The sequence below is a fragment of the Mirounga angustirostris genome, unplaced genomic scaffold (assembly GCF_029215605.1).
Source record: "Mirounga angustirostris isolate CCGP_5_RB_7025 unplaced genomic scaffold, mMirAng1.0.hap1 SCAF_15, whole genome shotgun sequence".
Taxonomy (NCBI): domain Eukaryota; kingdom Metazoa; phylum Chordata; class Mammalia; order Carnivora; family Phocidae; genus Mirounga; species Mirounga angustirostris.
In genome coordinates, this window is record NW_026991723.1 from 88,830,797 (window position 1) to 88,849,180 (window position 18,384).

The 18,384-nt window shown below is 43.4% G+C and overlaps 1 protein-coding gene across 8 annotated transcripts in view; it reads left to right on the forward strand.

Annotated features, from left to right (window-relative positions):
• NUP214 (nucleoporin 214) overlaps positions 1-18,384 on the forward strand; it is a 102,031-nt gene that overhangs the window by 55,120 nt on the left and 28,527 nt on the right. For 7 of the 8 annotated variants that reach the window (XM_045883362.3, XM_064579480.1, XM_054509464.2 and 4 more), the window contains 6 exons: positions 5,389-5,464; positions 7,033-7,111; positions 9,937-10,027; positions 12,275-12,336; positions 14,444-16,258; positions 18,252-18,322. In XM_045883362.3, the coding sequence (XP_045739318.1) occupies positions 5,389-5,464; positions 7,033-7,111; positions 9,937-10,027; positions 12,275-12,336; positions 14,444-16,258; positions 18,252-18,322 (2,194 nt within the window). The remainder of the gene's footprint in view (positions 1-5,388; positions 5,465-7,032; positions 7,112-9,936; positions 10,028-12,274; positions 12,337-14,443; positions 16,259-18,251; positions 18,323-18,384) is intronic. The other variant, XM_064579478.1, reaches the window with a different exon arrangement.

Below are 18,384 nucleotides of genomic sequence, written 5' to 3' on the forward strand. Positions count from 1 at the left end.
TAACAATAAAACTTTTTTTTATAAAAACAGGCAGTTGGTCGCTGTTCTGTAGTTTGCCAACCTCTGAGCTAGAGTATCAGTCATTTTGGTAAATGTTCTCTGTGCACTTCAAAAGAACACATATTCTGTTCTTGTTGGTTGGAGTGTTCTATAAATGTCAATTAAGTTAAGATGGTTGATGGTGTTGTTCAAGTGTTCTGTATTCTTAATGATTTTATCTACTTGTTCTGTCAGTTACTGAAAGTGGTGTTGAGATTTTCAGCTATAGTTGTGGATTTGCTTATTTACCTAGCAGTGCTGTCAGTTTTTTTGTCCTGTTGAAGTACTCTTATTGGTTGCATAAACATTTAGGATTGTTACATTCTTTTGATGAAATGACCCAGTTATCATTATTGAAATGACCCTCTTTATCCCTTTTAGGGTTAATTGCTCTGAAATCTACTTTCTCTTACATGAATGTAGTCAATCCAGCTTTCTTTGTTTGGTGCTAATATGGCGTATTGTTTTCCCATCCTTTTATTTTGAACCAATTTTGTGTCTTTATTTAAAATGGATTTCTTGTAGACAGCGTATAGTTGAGTCTTTGTTTTTTATCCAGTCTGACAATCTGTGAATTTTAATTGGAGTACTTAAACCATTTATATTTAATGTGATTATATGATGTTGGGTTTTAATCTATATATTGCTGTTTGGTTTCTGCTTGTCTCATCTGTTCTTTTTTCCATTTTTCCTCTTTTTCTGCAACTTCTTTTGGGTTGCGTATTTTTTATGATTCTATTTTAGCTTTCTTGTTGGCTTATCAGCTGTTAACACTGTATGTTATTTATGTGGATGCAGTAGGGTTTACAGTGTACATCTTTAACTTACCCAGTCTTGTCTCCCAAGTGATTCCCCACTCAGCGGGGAGTTTGCTTCTCTCTTTCCTTCTGCCCCTCCCCATTGCTCGTGCGGGCTTGTGCGCGCTCTCTCTAATAAATAAATAAAATCTTTTTTAAAAATACCATGTAAGAATCTTACAGCAGTGTTTTTCTATTTCTGCCCTCCCACCTTTGTGCTGTTCTCATCATTGTACATTTTACTTCCACCTATGTTATCAGTTCCATGATACGTTGTATAAACAGTTGATTATCTTTTAAACAGATTTAAAGAAGAAGAAAAACCTCTTGTTCACCCAGATGGTTTTATCATTTCCAGTGTCCTTCAGTTCTTTGTTCAGTCCCATGTCTCTGTCTTCTATGGTTTCCCTTCTGCTTGAAGCTTCCTCTAACATTTCTTCAGGTGTAGATCTGAATTCTTTCAGCTTTCATGTGTTTGCCAAAGTCTTTATTTCACTTTTGTTTTTTGAATGTTTTGTTGATCATACTTCAAGTATTTCGAATATTTTCACCAAGAATTCTAGGTTGACAGTTTTTTCTTTCACTGACTTAAGGTTGCCGCCCCACTTTAACTTTAGTAACAACCATAACCTTAAAAAATTTTTTTGATCCTGATATTTCCTAATTATAAATGTTCATTATAGACATTATAAAAAGCAGATAGTTAAAAAGAACAAAATTAAAATCACCTTTATTCCCACCACAAAGGTTCAGTCACTATTTACATATTATTCATCTTTATTTTCTGAAAATTTAGTTTTTTAAAGTAAAGTTTGAATACATGCTGCTTTGTAACCTCCTCTTTCAGCTTAAACATGATTGTGAACATTTTCCAAGTTATGAATTCTTAACAGAATCCCATTTTTATATTTAATATAGGCCTTTCTCAGGGCTCTAAAGCAGTTACAACTTACATTATTTAAGTCATTTGGCATCTGGACATTCATGCAAGAACCGCAGTTTGGGTTAGAAGACTTTTAATGGTATTTTGGAAAATATTTTGAATCTTCAAGGACATAAAATTTACTAATAGGGAACAATGGTTGACAGTTATAATCTCCACTGACAGACATAAGAAACTCCTAAAAATGAACCGATAGCTTTTTTTTTCCCCCTCCACTGATTGACATTGGGGATACTCCTCTAGCGTTGTTACCAACAATGCTATGGTAAATGGACACATTGATCATTTTGCATGCTTGCAGCTGGCTGTATCTGTAGGATAAACTCTCCAGTGCTGGACTTCTGAGGCCACGGAGGCATCTGTGTACTTGTGGACATACGTGGATGTAATTATGACAGCTGTTGCCACATTTACCCCTGTAGAGGTTGTATCATTTATCTTCCCACAAGCAGTGTATGATGACAAGCTTGCCTGTATCTTTGCCCAGAGTGTCACATTTGTTATCAGACTTCAGGGTGACTGTCCATCTGGTAGGTGAGAAAATGGACTGATAGCTTTTGTTTTCCACATCTTCTGTCATCTGCTTTCCTTTTCTCTCCTGATCTTTGTTTTGTCTGTTTCTCCGGTTGCTCTTGAGATGTTGTGCTTTCTCCTCACTTGCCTTACCTTTCTTTAAACTATTACCAAAAAATTCCTAGTTCATTAGTTAGCATTTGAGTAGCTTTCACAGTTTAGATATGCTGTGTCATCGATGAATACGTAACAGGATACTCATGATAATGATTCAGAATTACCAAAATAAAGCATAACCAGGTTTCTTGGTGGTTGTTTTTTTTAAGATTTTATTTATTTATTTGAGAGAGAGAGAGGGGACACAAGCAGGGGGGAGTGGGAGAGGGAGAAGCAAGCTCCCCGCTGAGCAGAGAGCCCGAGGTGGGGCTCGATCCCAGGACACCGGGATCATGACCCGAGCCTAAGGCAGACACTCAACTGACTGAGCCACCCAGGCGCCCCTCAGGTTTCTTGTTTTTTAAGCCCTTTAAAATGTTGAAATAGAGGCATCTGGCTGGCTCGGTCGGTAGAGCATGCGACTCTTGATCTTGGGGTCATGAGTTTGAGCCCCATGTTGGGCATAGAGCTTACTTAAAAAAATGTTGAAATAGATAAAAGAATGAGTACTTGGCCCCTTTCACAACAACAGTACTTTTACCTTGTTAAAGTTCATTAACATCTAAAGGACCGCTAAGAAAGGGCCTACGTGACATTTTAATGCTTCATGGTCTTAACAGTTCAGTTTTGTAATCGTGTGTAGAACTCACACCCTAACAACATGGGCACATCAGCCCGCTTCTGTGGGCAGGTGGCACTGAAAGGGTTGGCAAACAACAAAACAACAGAGAGCAGAGTGATTCTTCTGTATTCAAGGCAGTCTTTGACAGGGGTCTGGTGGTTACATTTCCTGTGTTGATGATATTTGGTATTTTCACCTGCATCGTTGCTTAATTTTTATCAGAGTGGTCTGGGGAATGGGAGCCAGAGGACTTAGCTTCCGTTGAAAGTCTTTTTCTCCAGGAACCAAATTGGACCAGTCTCTGTGACCTGTGCAACCCCGTTACTCATTTCTAAAGCAGCACTCAAGTGTCGCCAGTAATGTAATGTCATCTGCGGACGCCTGCAGTTGGTGTCTCTTTGGAGTTCTGGTGCGCTGCCGGTGTCTGCTCACAGTCCTCTGACTTGTGTTTCCAGGTGTGGAACAGAGCACATCAAATGAAGTTCTGATCATCCCTTTCAGGCCTGTACTGCTATAAAGTAGAATTCAGTCATGCCTTCTCGTCTGTGGCTCTCTGGGATCACGGCCGATCCCAACTAGTCGATTGGTTTTGTCAGTGGCTGCGCTGAGCAGCATTTCTCTGCAGGGCTGTCACGTGGCCCTGTGTGGAGGTGCTGGGAATTCCTAATGTTGTGTGTTTGGGGATTTAGGACACCCAACAGATTTTGTAGCATTATCACAAGCAACGAGAATAATAATTGTACTCAGCCTATTTTGTGCATGGTTTAATTTACCATCACGCCATGACTAAGTTTTGGGTATAAAAAATATTCAAAGGTTGGATAAATTGCTGCTTTTATTTTTACTTATAATTTCTTTTTTGTTTGTCTTTGGGAAAGCATGAAAGATTTTCATTTCCCTTGTGATTTTTTTTTTTAAAGATTTTATTTATTTATTTGACAGAGAGAGAGACACAGCGAGAGAGGGAACACAAGCAGGGGGAGTGGGAGAGCGAGAAGCAGGCTTCCCGCCGAACAGGGAGCCCAATGCAGGGCTCGATCCCAGGCCCCTGGGTTCATGACCTGAGCCAAAGGCAGATGCTTAACGACTGAGCCACCCAGGCGCCCCTCCCTTGTGATTTTTATGAGCTCAAACCACATCTTTACCCAGGTCTGCCGTGTCTGCCCGGGGCTTTCTCAGCCCCAGCAACCCCGCTCCCACATTCCTTCTCTCTGTGGTGGAACATCTCAGGGGAACAGAGATGTGTTTCTTCAGAGAACACGTTTATAGCTTCTTCTGTCTTCCTGGAAAAGCAAAGGGGGTTTGTTTCATTGAAAACAACCCATTTTTTCTTGTCTCTCCATCTCATAAAGTTTGGGAAGGCTCCTGTGTTAATCCAGCAGAGAATCGTGAGGAGCTTAGAAGATCGTTAAATTGATAATTTTCTTCTATGAGGCATGGACTTATTTTTGTCTTTCCTCTTCCAAGTTAATTTCTTGATGGAAAAATGGCAATCCTCCCTACTCTAGGGGGAATTCTGAAAAATAAAACTGGATCCTACAGCTACTACTGCTATACTTAACAGTCAAGGTAGCTTTGGACTGAGGACAGATACATAAATTGCTCCCAAGAACCGAGAATAGAACTTTTATCCATGATTGCATTAAGCAAGTGGGTCTGCTCCCTCATACTTGAACACTAAATAATTACTAAACAATTCACTGCATACTGCGTTCAGGGTTAACAAAAGATCTCATTTCTACAAATAGTGGATAGACTTCTCAGACTGCAGCGAAGGTGCAGGCTCTATGGTCAAGCGGTGCATTTGATTATCTTGTGTGCTGGCCTGGGGGGCACTGGGCTTGAGGGGGTGGTTGCAGTCTCCTCCTTGAGTAACACCTTGGAGCTGTTTATCGCAGCAGCTCCCATACATCCCATGGATCCTGTCGAACGTTTTCTCAGGCTTGGAGAAGAGAATCAGGCATGCCCCACAGAGTCTAGAACTAGGATGAGGGGGCAGGGAGAGGATAAAGAAGGCTGACTCTCCAGATAAGAAAAAGCTCTACTTCTGAATAGTTTTAACATTTTTTCTTAGGATTTCAGGAAGAAAAAAAAGTTTTAAGCTCACTGCTTTGACTTTTATGCTGAAGACTCAAATTTCATTTAAAGAATTTATTCTTCAGAAAAGTGTCACATGACTTTGGTTAGGGTCCCTGGCATATTCTACTCAAAATTGGTATCATTTATTGGATAGAAGGTAGGCTCAAAGATGAATGCGATCTCCACCCACATGTCTTTTTCTTGAGCATATGCTTTTTTTTTTTTTTTTTTTTTTTCAGTTCTTCGGTGCCATACTCTGCAGCCAAGACACCTCACCCTGCAATGACCCCAGCAGCTGCTAACCAGGCTAAGCAGGTGACTTACTGATTTTTGCTTTTTTGAACAGCCTTGCAGTGTCTGTCTTTGAAACTGAAGACAGTACTGTTTTAAGTCCTGACTTTGTTTAAACAAACTATAAGTCCGACAAAGACCTGTGATCCTTTCCCTATAATTTATGCCAGTCTTGACACAGTAGGTCAGTCGGGACCTGACGTTGTCTTCTTGTGCCATTTGACATTCTGCACCTAGTCATCTTGGGTCAAAATTCTAATACCTTACCATTGTAAGGGTTATTTGGGTTTCTGATTTACCTTCAGTTAACATGATCTTCGTTAACCCATACAACAACCATGTGCAGTAGAACGGGGCATGTATTTAAATGTGTTTCATTGATGAAGGAAAGCTGAGGTGCAAGTGACTGATGCAAGCTCACATGATCAGTAAATGCTGGAACCAGAGCTGGAGTCCAGCTCTCGTACCTTCTTCCCATCTGTGGTTTTTACACTGCCACCTTTCAGGATCAGTGCCTGGGGATCAGCTTCTCTGGCTTCCTCCTACAATGTCTGTTGTTCAGAGATTGCATATTCAGTAATGTTCGTTATGTCTACATTTAGGCTTTTGCCTGATAAACATTTTTTCTTACAAATATAGGGTACATTGTAAACAGTTAAACAATCCAGAAAAGGATAATCAGAGATGGCTGAAAGGTAGATTAAGCTATCTCTGAAATCTTCCCTAAGAAGACCTGGTTTCTCTTCTACTCTCCATGTCTCTGAGATGAGTCATTTCAGATTGTGTCTGAGATTGAACATCAGAATTTGCCTATTTTGAGTTCTCAGCATGGCTCTGAGCCTTAGTTTGCTGTGACTTAAAATGGCATTTAAGCATTTAGCATCTGGTCATGCTTCTGGAGGGTCCCATTTTGGCCTTGGAGGACACCTGGGTAGGCCTAAGTCATAACAAATGAGTAAAGGAACATTGCCCAGAGATGGAGAAGGAAAACAGTTTTGCTTTTCATTTTATTCTAAATTTATTGTGAGCCAGCACCCATTTCATTCATTCCCTTACTCACCTGCCTGATAATCCAGTGCTTCTTATGTGCCAGGCACTGTGCTGGGCACTGGGAAAATAGCAACATAGGCAAGACTGCATTCTTGGAGCTTGCAGGTATTCCCATTTCCATCCTCCAATATGCTCTGACACACAGCAGGCATTTAAAAATACTCACTTAGGGGCGCCTGGGTGGCTCAGTCGTTAAGCATCTGCCTTCAGCTCAGGTCGTGATCCCGGGGTCCTGGGATCGAGCCCCGCATCGGGTTCCCGCTTGGTGGGAAGCCTGCTTCTCCCTCTTCCTGCCTGCTTCTCCCTCTCCCACTCCCCCTGCTTGTGTTCCCTCTCTCGCTGTGTCTCTCTGTCAAATAAATAAATAAAATCTTTTAAAAAAATAAATAAAAATACTCAAATTGTAAGGATTTTTAAAATTAAGCTAAATAAAAGTATTTATGCTTGCTTACTTTTAAATGATGTTCTCCTTTTACATGTTTCTTTTTTCTAAAGGATGGTTAGTGGTTTCACATAAGTGTTCTGCTTGTGTTCTGTTACAGGGATCTCTAATAAATTCCCTAAAGCCTCCGGGGCCCACGCCAGTGTCTGGTCAGTTGTCATCTGGTGATAAAGCTTCAGGTCAGTTTGCGTTTTTGCTTTAGTGACGCTAGAGGTGAAAGAAACCCCCCATAGCAGTTCAGCGTTCTAGATCACAGAGGCAGTTGACATAGGAAATCAAATAAAGAGATCTTTGGAAGGCCTCAGTCAATGAAGAATCTCCAGGAAATCAGTGAGCCCTTCATCAGCTCTGCAGACTTCTGAAATTTGAGCACAGTAGGAGAAAAATCTTCCTGGAAATGCTTTTCCTGAGAAGGAGCAATAGCGTTGTCTTCACTAGCCTTGCTGGAAAGTCAAGAGGGGAGGGGAATGGAACACAAACTGTATTCTTCTACTAAAAGGGATGAAAAATCCTCTTGGCTCACAGTGATAATTCAAAGCTGGTAAAATGCAATAGGTAAAACAGATGTGTTATAATATAAGATGTCAGAGTAGATGTCATGTCAGTATCAGATTTTACGACCTCACGTACTTCCCAGTACCCACTCAAGCTTAGTTATTCTTAACTAAAATTTGTAGTTTTATAGTCCCCATTGGTGCTTTAACCAAGAGGTCCACGTTGCCCGAACCACCTTGAAGCACAAGGTTATGTATAACCTGATGTTGATCCTTAGCATCTCCCTCTGTGGGCACCTTTTTTATAACCCCTAATTTGGCATGTGTTACTTTCTGCTTTGGGGGTCTTGTGCCACCCACAGCTCTTGAGTTTTCACCACACGTGGGACTCCAGCTTTGTTTTCATTCATGCTCTCAAGTGGGTCTCCAGGCAGATTCTGTTGGAGACTGAAACCCCCCACATCAGCAGCCCACTTCCCATCATCTCTGCTCAGCCATACCGTCATTCTAACTTTCTCTGTACTCAAAAGCTGTCTGACTAGATACTGGGTTTATCACTGCACTCAAGCAAACCATTAGCGTCTACGCTACAGGTGTATTCTAGAATATGGCTTAGTGCAGAGCCACCATTGTCGCCGTGGACACTCTCCTTGAGAAGGAGGTAAGGAGCACTTCTGGACTGGGATCTAAAGTTTACTGAAGGAAAAATTTAGCAGGGTTGCCAAAGACTTCTGAATCATTTAGGTATCAAATTAAGAAGTTTGTTTCCATTTCTGGCTCATGTTTTAGAAAGTTTTTGAAAGACCCTGTATCCCAACTTCTTTCAAGGACTGCTTTGAAGGGCTTTTTGTCACTCCTGAACTTAAGAACCAAGGAAATCTAAGAAACTTTGCTTCACATACATCTTACACAGTTAGCGTGACTTGCCCAGACATTTCTAAGATTTATCACGTAGCAGTGATTGTGAAATACTGTCTTTCATTGCTGGACATTTACTTCTGTTTTCACTTGCTGGATAATCAAAGGAAAAGGACTTTTGGAGGCAGAAAAATTTCCCTGAAAAATACTATTTAGAAGTTTACAAAAAGTTTCTTTAAAAATTTTTTTCTGAAACCTCTATAGTTCTTTAAGAATGGAAATACCTTCATTGTTTTTTCTGATTATAAAACTATTATAGATGCTCAAAAAAATTTACACCGAAGAGATATAATGTAGAAACTGAAAGCTGCCCATTAAATTCGTATTCCAGAAGTAACAGCCCTTAATGCTTTAATTTGTATATCTTGAAGGTTACTTCATTGTTGTTTTTCAAACAAAAATGGACATATCCTGTATATGTTAACCCTCCCCCTATTGCAATAAATATTCAGTTCACGTTTCCAGATCTGACACAGCTCCACCTCACTTGTGTCAGCTGTAGCCTAAGACTTGCGCCCTGTTAAGTTCTTCCAGTACTGTGCTGATAGTTTAGATTGTTTCTGCTTTTTCAAGATTATAAGCAAGGTTGCATTGAATATCCTTAATACACAGCACATTACATTATAGTAGTTTTTAAAATAATTTTACTAATATCTACCTTGGACTCATTTGAATAGAATGTACTTTTCCTTACATTTGATTTGGTTTGGGCTTTTTTTTTTTTTTTTTTTAAGTAGGTGCCACGCTGGGCGTGGGGCCCAACCTGGGGCTTGAACTCAGGAACCCAATATCAAGACCTGAGCTGACTGAGATCAAGAGTCAGACGCTTAACGGACTGAGCCACCCAGATGCCCCAGTTTGAGCTTTTTAGATAAAGTGTTTCCTCTCCCTCCCTTTTTTAAAGTAGAGCAATAGGCGGGAGATTGAAGGTAATACCCCGAACTGTTCATACTCTGAGTACTTACGGTGAAATTGAGCGTGGGGAAGAGGTTGGATTACACTTTTAGCATTCTGCGCTTCTCTGCATTACAGCAATCATGTAATACTTTGGTAATGAAAAAGAAGGCTATTTGTTAAATATAAAACTATTCTCTATGAGAAATCTAGGAATGTAGGGAGAAAGCAAATGGCCGTGAAGTCACTACTGAAGAGATGTTTCACATATTACCCTATTTCTCTTTGGATTTTTTTTCCTTCAGTATATATTACTTTTCCATAATTACAAAACTTCATTGTAAATTATAAAATTTTAAATCTTATAAAATTATAAAACTACTTTCAAAGGTTTCAATTTAAACTGCACTGGAATCATTTTGATAGCTTTTGTGGAAAGGAGGGTGGGGCATGTGTTGGTTTGGAATTAACACTGACAGAGCCAATGAGCAAGTTCAGAGGCCTTGCACACGAGTTTGGAATGCACCCACTCCCCTGGCCCCTGACCTGGCCCGTCGGGAGAGCACGGTGGGGCCCGCAGGCTGGGGCTCTGCTCCTTTATGTGGCATCGTGTGGCTGGGGCTGTGCGGAATCACAAACTGGAACGGTGTTTCTAACAGCTTTTTGTAATGTTCTTATTCTCTTTCCCACGATTTCAGGGCCAGGGGCAGCCAAGATAGAAACAGCTGTGACTTCTCCCCCTCCTGCTGCTGGGCAGCTCAGCAAGTCTTTCTCATTTTCTCCAGCAGGGTCAGTAATGAACTTAAATTTCGTGGCAGATCGCCAGCACCTTATAGATAGCTTCCCCCAGTCTTACAGTCAGAGGTATATTTGTCTGCTTACTAACTGTATATGAACCCGGAGTTCTTATCACTTCAATAATGCATCTGATGATAGTAGCTTATTGCTCTAATGTAAATCTACAGCTGACCCTTGAGCAACATGGGTTTGAATGGCACAGGCCCACTTGTATGCAGGTTTTTTGCCAATAAATGCAGTATGGTATCATAGATACCTTTTCTCTTTTGATTTTCTTAATATTTTTTTCTCTGGCTTACTGTATTGTAAGGTACAGGATATAATGCATATAATATGTGTTCATCACCTGTTGATGTTCTCAGTAAGGCTTCCCGTCAACAATAGGCTATTAGTAGTTAAGTTTTGGGGAGTCAAAAGTTATACACAGATTTTCCACTGCATGGGGGTGGGTGCCCCTACCCCTGCATTGTTCAAGGGCCAGCTATATTTCCCCTTTTCAGTTCAAGTTTATATGTGTGTTAATATATTTCTTTGTTTTGTTTTTTAGGATAAGCCTCCTTTTCTTTGGGTAGTAGGTCTGTGTCAGATTCTGTGCTTGGTCTTCTAGCTTATCACCCTGACATATTTGCATTCTTACACCATTTGGGGGCTAGGTGTAATGTTTGGATTGGCTTTACTGTTTGAGAGATCACTACATTAAACTGAGACAAGATGATGAAAAACAGTAGCCATTGGGAAATCTGGGTCTTACATAGATATGGGGAAGTGTTCCTGTTTCATTTTTCTATAGTAATGATGGCTGTACTTGTGAAGTTGAGTCATTTTTAAAAATGAAAGAGTCTTCTAACTTCTTTCCACGGGAGCCTTGATTAACCTCAGAGGGACAGTACCTCTTCTCTGTGCTGGAGAACCTTGTGTGGAGCCCTGGGGAAGGGGCCTTCAGCAGGGAGCTAGGCTCTGTGGAGTAGAGATAAAAACCTATCCAAAGATTTTTTTTGCCGTTGAAGGGTTGCATGTTCAGTTCCATTAGGAAAGCTTCTGGAGCTCTTGCATTTCATGCTTTTGTGACTGGAATGACATTAACCACAGTCTCTCCCCTGATGCAAATGTGTTTCCTAAGAGTCGTTCAACCTAACACGTTAAGAGCAAAGAGGGGGTTAGAATAGAATTTGGGGGGGGATGTTAAATATTTTTTCTTTAGTGTAAATCATTGTGTTTTATACTTCTCAAAGATAGTTTGGAGCCAATCTTAAAGAGTAGGTCAGTGCCAGGAGTTATTGCTACCTTCACAAAGGCTAATAATCTTCACTTCTGTAAACGGATATTCTTCTTCCCATTTTTAAGATAAGATGAAAAGTTTGGGTCACTAGGTCAATGGCTTACCTCTATTAGAGAAAATTTCTTCACCAAGCTTGAGACAAAGAAAGGATTTTTTTAAAAATATGATAAAATGTTTAACACATCCTCTTAGATAGTCTTTGTCCATTCAAGGAAGGCAGTGATGGGTAAGAAAAACCTAAATCCTTACAATACTATATTTGATATGCTTGGCCCTTTATGGTTTTTTTGTTTTGGGGGGGTTTTTTTTGGCCCTTTATGTTTTAAAACTGTGGTTTTAAATTTGCTATTTGAACTTTTATCACAGTGAATAGTCTCTTCTGGTTCACGCACGCACTGAATTTTCTCCTTTGGCTGTGGTGTCTTAACTCACAGTTTAAAGAAAATCTACAATAGGAGAGAAGGGTTGATAAAAGAGTCCGGAAATGGTTTGAACCAAATTTTCCCAGCCGAGAACTAAGAGTTCTGTCCAAACAGCAGGGATGGTGGCTTCTGTTTCATGCTTTCCTCCCTGCTCCCTGGCAGTGTGGCATGCTCCTGACGAGCTCTCTGATCTTGGGGTGGGTTATGAGGGGTTCTCCCTGGCCCGACTCCCTTGCCTCCATCACGAGACACGCCACCTGCCCTCGCCACCGTGCCCACATGCACATTCCCATTGCATTTCCACGACTGCTCCTTAGCTGGCCTTGGCGCGGGGCCTCACCCAGACTCTGCCTTGGAAAGCCCGGCCGTCCCTCTGAGCCCTTTACTACCTCTGAGATCCATGCTTTCACCCTGCTGTCATTTATCTTCTCAGTTGTAAGTTCCTACGAGCAGATCGGTCGTGTAAGTCATAAAATGTGACATTGAAAGGGCAGTATTGTGCCCCAGGTGTTTAACTTCTCTTCTTGTGCTCCCTAGGACTGGCTTTAATTTTGGGATAATCACACCAACCCCGTCTTCTAACGTCACTGCCACACAAGGTACAGTTTCTCTCTGCGGGCGCAGCCATCCTTTTGTGTTTCCTCTAAACAAATGCTGGGTTTTCGTACAGATGCGTCGACATTTTCCTTGCTGCTGAGTCTTGCTTAAAGCATCTGCAGTAAGTTCGGTGTCGAGGTTGTGCATTCAAAATAAGCTGGATTTAAACTAAACGGGAGGACATCTGTTGACTTTTTAAATTAAGAACAAGGAAAGGATTTGCTTCTGGAAAAGCAAGGCTGTACTTTTGATGTGGATGTTAACATGGGAATTAAAATGTCTCGCTCCATCTTCTTATCTGTAAAAGTTGGCAAACATACTGGTCCTCTGTGTGTTGTTATGTGTCCATCAACTGGCATGTTTTTAATGTTGAAAAGAATTTAGGGACCTGTAAAGAAACCACATGTATTTTTTAAGTGCCTTCCAGTTCTCAGTTTAAGTAATTAAGTTTATTTTTCTTTCATTTTAAAAAGCAAGCTCTTAAAAAGTGATGTATTCTAGAATCACGCGTTGTACCCCTCAGTTACTGCATTTCTGTTATATGTCCTTCCGGGTGTTTTGTCTTCTACTTTATCTCATTTAACACCATCTCTTATGACTTTTCCAGTATTACTGGAAATTTTACATAAATGCTATTTGTAGTGGCTACATAATTTCTATCTTGTATATATGCCTTGAACTATTTAACCCATTTACCTGTTGGACATTTAGGTTATTTCCAGATGTTCCCTATGATAAATAAGACATTGACCATCTTTCATCTGTTCATTCAACAAATATTTTTTGAGTCCTTTCTCTGTGCCAACCCAAGTGGTAGAGGCTTTAGTAAAAAAGGGGATCCCTTAAGATCTGGAGGGAAATTAGGGGACTGAAAGCGTGGCAGACTTCCTAAACCTGATTTGTGTGTGGCACTTAAAGGGTTGGTAGTTTTCTTCCTTTCTTTCTAGAATAATAATTCTTGAACTGTTTTTGTAACCTTTGCCCACTTAGATAGGGCAGAGTACCCTCGAGGCCCATCTCTTCCCCATCCCCCTTTCTAGAGGAGAAACAACTCAGTGATATAAAAAGATTAAGAGGAATAAAATAATAACTGTCAGAAGTCATAAGTAAAATAGTCATAAAATGCAGGGGTAATTTCATAAACATTTTAGTTAATACGAGAATAGAAACAACCCAAAACCATAAGCAACTCAGTACAACAGCAGTGATACAACAGGGTCTTTCAGGAAATTGTACATGGGAAGTTGGGGCTTTATAGCCTTCCCAAGAACAATGTGGAGTTAGAAATATCCATAAACACTATAATAGGTTAATTTTACCTATAACTATCCAATTTTGGTTACTTTTATTTGTTGACCGCTTACTGTTTGACCAGGCCTTATCAGGGCTTCACCTAGATTTCATTTAATCTTTATAACAGCTCTTTGAGGTGGCTACTGTTACTGTGTTTATTTTCCAAATGGGGAACCTGAGGCCCAGAGAGGTAAAGTAACTTTTTCAGAGTTGCACAGCCAGCAAGTGGCAGAGTGCCCAGCTCCAGAGCCCATGTCCTTGACCACGAGTCCATGTTGCCCTCTGTAGAGCTGCTTACTGAGGTGAGCACTAGGACGTAGCCCTTCATTGTACATAAAAACAATAGTCTGTGGTACATAAAAATAATAGTCTATGGACTGACACAGACAGTGGAAAGACACAGGAGGAGCTTCCATTTTGGATCAAGTCCTGGCATACCAGGAGGTCCATAGACGAGCACAGTGTCAGGATTGTTATTGAGGAAACACACACGGGAAAATGAGAGAAGATGCTGTCTTATTTCTCTTCTGGGGTAACACTGTGAATTTCATGCCTTCTAGATAGGATGGTGTATTTGTTACGACGGAGCGGTCATAAAAAGGATATTTATTCTTCTCACCTCTGTGAGCTCAGAGCTAGCCCTCCTGTGGAAGAGCATTCATTCACTCTGTTTCCCTGAGGAAAGGCACTGTCATGGAATAGCTGTCCCGACCGTGTCAAAGGGAGAGAGACCTGGGCATGGACACAGTCCGTGAGAATGTGACGGGTCATGTGTCATTAAATCCAACCCACTTTCTAATTTCTTTCTCTCGCTAGGGACAGCACCCCCTGCTAAAGAGTCACAGCAGCTCGACGCGTTCTCATTTGGCGGGGGAGGCAAACCCTTTTACGAGCCTGTGGCTGAGAGCTCACCCCTGTCGGGGATGACAGCGCCACCCAGCGCCGGAGCCTCTCCTGCCGAGCCTGCGCCTTCCAGCAGCCGACCCGCAGCACCTTCTGGAATTGCTCTTTCTAACTCCTCTAGCAAGCTGGAAACTCCACCATCCAAGTTGGGAGAGCTTCTGTTTCCAAGTTCTTTGGCCGGAGAGACCCTGGGAAGTTTTTCGGGACTGCGCGTCGGCCAAGCAGATGATTCCACAAAGCCAGCCATTAAGGCTTCATCCACAAGTCTGACTAGTGCACAGCCGACCAAGACTTCAACCGTCCCCTCGGGGTTTAGTTTTACTGGGCCTCCCGTGTTAGGGAAGCACGCAGAGCCCCCTGTGACCTCCTCTGTGACCGCCGCCACAGGGGCACCGGCAGCAGTGAGCCCAAGCGCTAGCACTTCCTCGCCTGGCATCTTTGGCAGTCTGCCCCTCCCCAGCGCGGGATCCTCCGGGGTGATCGGTTTCAGTGGGATGGCCCCAAGTGGTAGCAAGACGAGTTTTTCCTTTGGAAGCCAACAGACGAGTAGTACGGTACCCCCATCCACCCCTCCGTCGGCGACAACTGCCGCTCCCCTTCCTACCTCGTTCCCCACCTTGTCATTTGGTAGCCTCCTGAGTTCAGCATCCACTCCCACCCTGCCTGTGTCCTCTGGTAAAAGCACAGAGGAGGCCACGTCCTCAGCTTCGCCTGAGAAGCCAGACAGCAGTGAGGCCTCAGCATCAACAGCCTCACTCCTGGGGCAGCACCAGTCAGCCCCGCTTCCCCCAGCTCCTCTGCAGACTTCTGACTCCGGGAAGAAAGAAGCTGCCCTCGCGCAGCCTGCGGTCAGCAGCGCCGGCCCTGCCGCGACCAGTTCCAGTCTCGTGGCACCTGGTGCAGAGGCCACTCCAGCAGCCCCCGCGGTCCCTGATGTCAAGACAGAGCCGGCAGCTCCTGCTTCCACGGTCTCGGCGCCCGGGCAGCCCGCCGTCACGGCAGCGACGACCCCAGGCACGGTCCCTGTGGCCCTTGAAACCCCAGGTCCCCCCACGACCTCCAGTTCTGTTGCCAGCGTTGCTCCGAGCCTGGCGACGGAGACGGCGGCGTTTGGGACCGCCACTTCGGGCTCCTCTGTCTTCGCTCAGCCACCTGCTGCTAGCTCTAGCTCAGCTTTCAGTCAGCTCCCCAGCAGCACGGCCACCGCCCCCTCGGCTGCCCCTGTGTTTGGGCAGGTGGCGGCCAGCACCGCACCGAGCCTGTTTGCGCAGCAGACGGGCAGCATAGCCAGCTCGGCGGCCGCCACGCCGCCGGCCAGCAGCTCGGGCTTCGGCAGCCCCGCCTTCGGCACCTCGGCCCCCGGGGTCTTTGGACAGGCGTCGTTTGGGCAGGCCCCGGCCTTTGGGCAGTCAACAAGCAGCCCCGCGAGCGGCTTTTCCTTCAGTCAGCCTGGGTTCAGCTCTGTGCCTGCTTTTGGGCAGCCCGTGTCCTCCACCTCCACGTCTGCCAGTGGGAACGTCTTTGGTGCCTCTTCGAGCGCCAGTAGCTCCAGCGCCTTCTCATTCGGACAGTCTTCTGCCAGCACAGGAGGGGTGCTGTTTGGCCAAAGCAACCCTCCTGCGTTTGGGCAGGGTCCCGGCTTTGGGCAGGGAGGCTCTGTGTTTGGCGGCACCTCAGCCACCACCACGACAGCGTCATCATCTGGGTTTAGCTTTTGTCAAGCTTCAGGTAAGAATTTACGGAAGACTTCCTTTGTTCTCCTCTGCATTATTTGAAATGTTTGCAAAAGTCCTATGTTACTTTCAAATTAAAGGAAAGGAAGGGAAAACAAAAGAGAGACTCCAAATTCAAGAAGGCTGCTTGGAGCACTGGCGGCTTCAGGAATTTCCTGGGCCTTGTCACCATCGCTGCAGTTCTGCTGCTCAGCAAATTCTCCACTCTGTTAGCCACCAGAGTGCCAGTTGCATGGGGAAAAACACAGGCATCTTTAGCTTAAGGTCATGGCAAGTAATGAATGACTCATAAATATGAACCTTTAAATTCGGAAGGTGCTTTAGAGGCCATTATGTCCCAAACTGTCAAGCCTCGAGGAGACCTATCTAGTGTCATGAGGTGCTAACCGTGGAGCCAGAACCAGACTCCGGAGCACCTTGTGCTGGTTCGCTGCCTGCCAGCATTTTATATTCTGCTTCCTCTGACGCCATGTTGCTTGCTAGAAGGGCAGATAACTGATGCTTGAAAAGTTGTGTTTTTTCCTACTTTCAGAGTAATTAAAAATCTATAAATGTTACTATTTTTTGAAGTAAAACAATCCACTGTTGCATGTCCAATTTTAGCAGTTGCTTTTACTTCCACAAGTTATCAGTAGGACAATTTGAAAACAGTTTCCAAGTTTCACTTTCTGATCATTGTCTTAGGAAAGGCATTTCTTCAGCAGTTAGGCTCTGGGGGGAGAAACAAGGATTAATGATTTCTTGGTGGACAAGATTATAAATCACTGCTCATTCGTTCATTGGGTGATTATTTATTTGAAAATGGCTCAATTTATCAGGAAGGAAATTTTTTCTTTCCTTCCTTCAACAAACGTTTGTTAAGCCCCCACTAAGTTCAGCTACAAGGACACAGGGCTGAAAGAGTCCTGAGATCTACCTGCTGCCCTGTTGGCCTGTGGGAGTTATGGGAAATGTGATGACATAGTGGAGAGAGTGGGCGGGGGGAAAAGCCTGAGGAGTCTTGCAGAGAAGGGTGTTCAACACGCCCTCGGGTGCGTCCTTTTTTTCTGCAGCCTGAACTTGAGAATCCCTTACACACAAGTAGAATCAAACTATTTGAACACATTGAGAACCTCTGAAGAAATCTTTCATCTAGTAACGATGTGGAAAGGTACCTGAGCAGTGTACTCCAGCTCTGGTGGAGGAATTGAGACTTGCCTGAGCTCACCTACCTAGATCAGTGACAGAGATGAGAATGGAACTCCAGCCTTCTAACTCCTTGTCTGGGGCTCTTTGGTTAAAATACACAGTCCCGCCTGGTTTTCCCAGGCCCTGTTCAGACCAGTGCCTCAACCGTCCAACACCACCCAGAAGAAAGATGAACTACCCCAAAAGAATCTATTTGAGGGGCGCCTGGGTGGCTTAGTCGGTTAAGCGGTTGCCTTCGGCTCAGGTCATGGTCCCGGGGTCCTGGGATCGAGTCCCGCATCGGGCTCCCTGCTCTTCGGGAGGCCTGCTTCTCCCTCTCCCTCTGCCTGCCTCTCTGCCTACTTGTGCTCTCGATCTCTCTGTCAAATAAATAAATAAAATCTGTAAAAAAAAAAAAAAAAAAAAAAAAATCTGCATTTGAGAACAGAGGAAACCGGGGAGTAAAAATATTGATGGTGTTAAGTCAGCCATTGGGAAGACTCCTTGACAGCCAAGTCTGAGGAAAAGCTACCCCGTGAATGTACCACCATTATCAGCCCCTGCGCACCTGGAGTTTGGTAGGAGACGGGTTCGGTCCTCGGGATTTGGGAATGTACGCTAGTATGAAATCGTAGCAATGACCAAAGGTCTGTGTTTACTCTTAATGTTCTCCATTGCCTATAAAGGAAAACAGATTTTATTCACAAGTTGATTTGCTTTTGGGTATCTTAGTACCCCTGAATGCCATTTAAAAACAAACAAAATACTCGATGTTGTGAAGGAGTCATCCCAGTTAAACTTGTTCTCTTCTTCTTTTACAGGTTTTGGGTCTAGTAATACTGGTTCTTTGTTTGGTCAAGCAGCCAGCACTGGCGGAACAGTCTTTGGCCAGGTAAATAACGTATGTTTGCCTCCCTTCACGTCAACGTGTAGCAGACCCATCCACACTGTTCC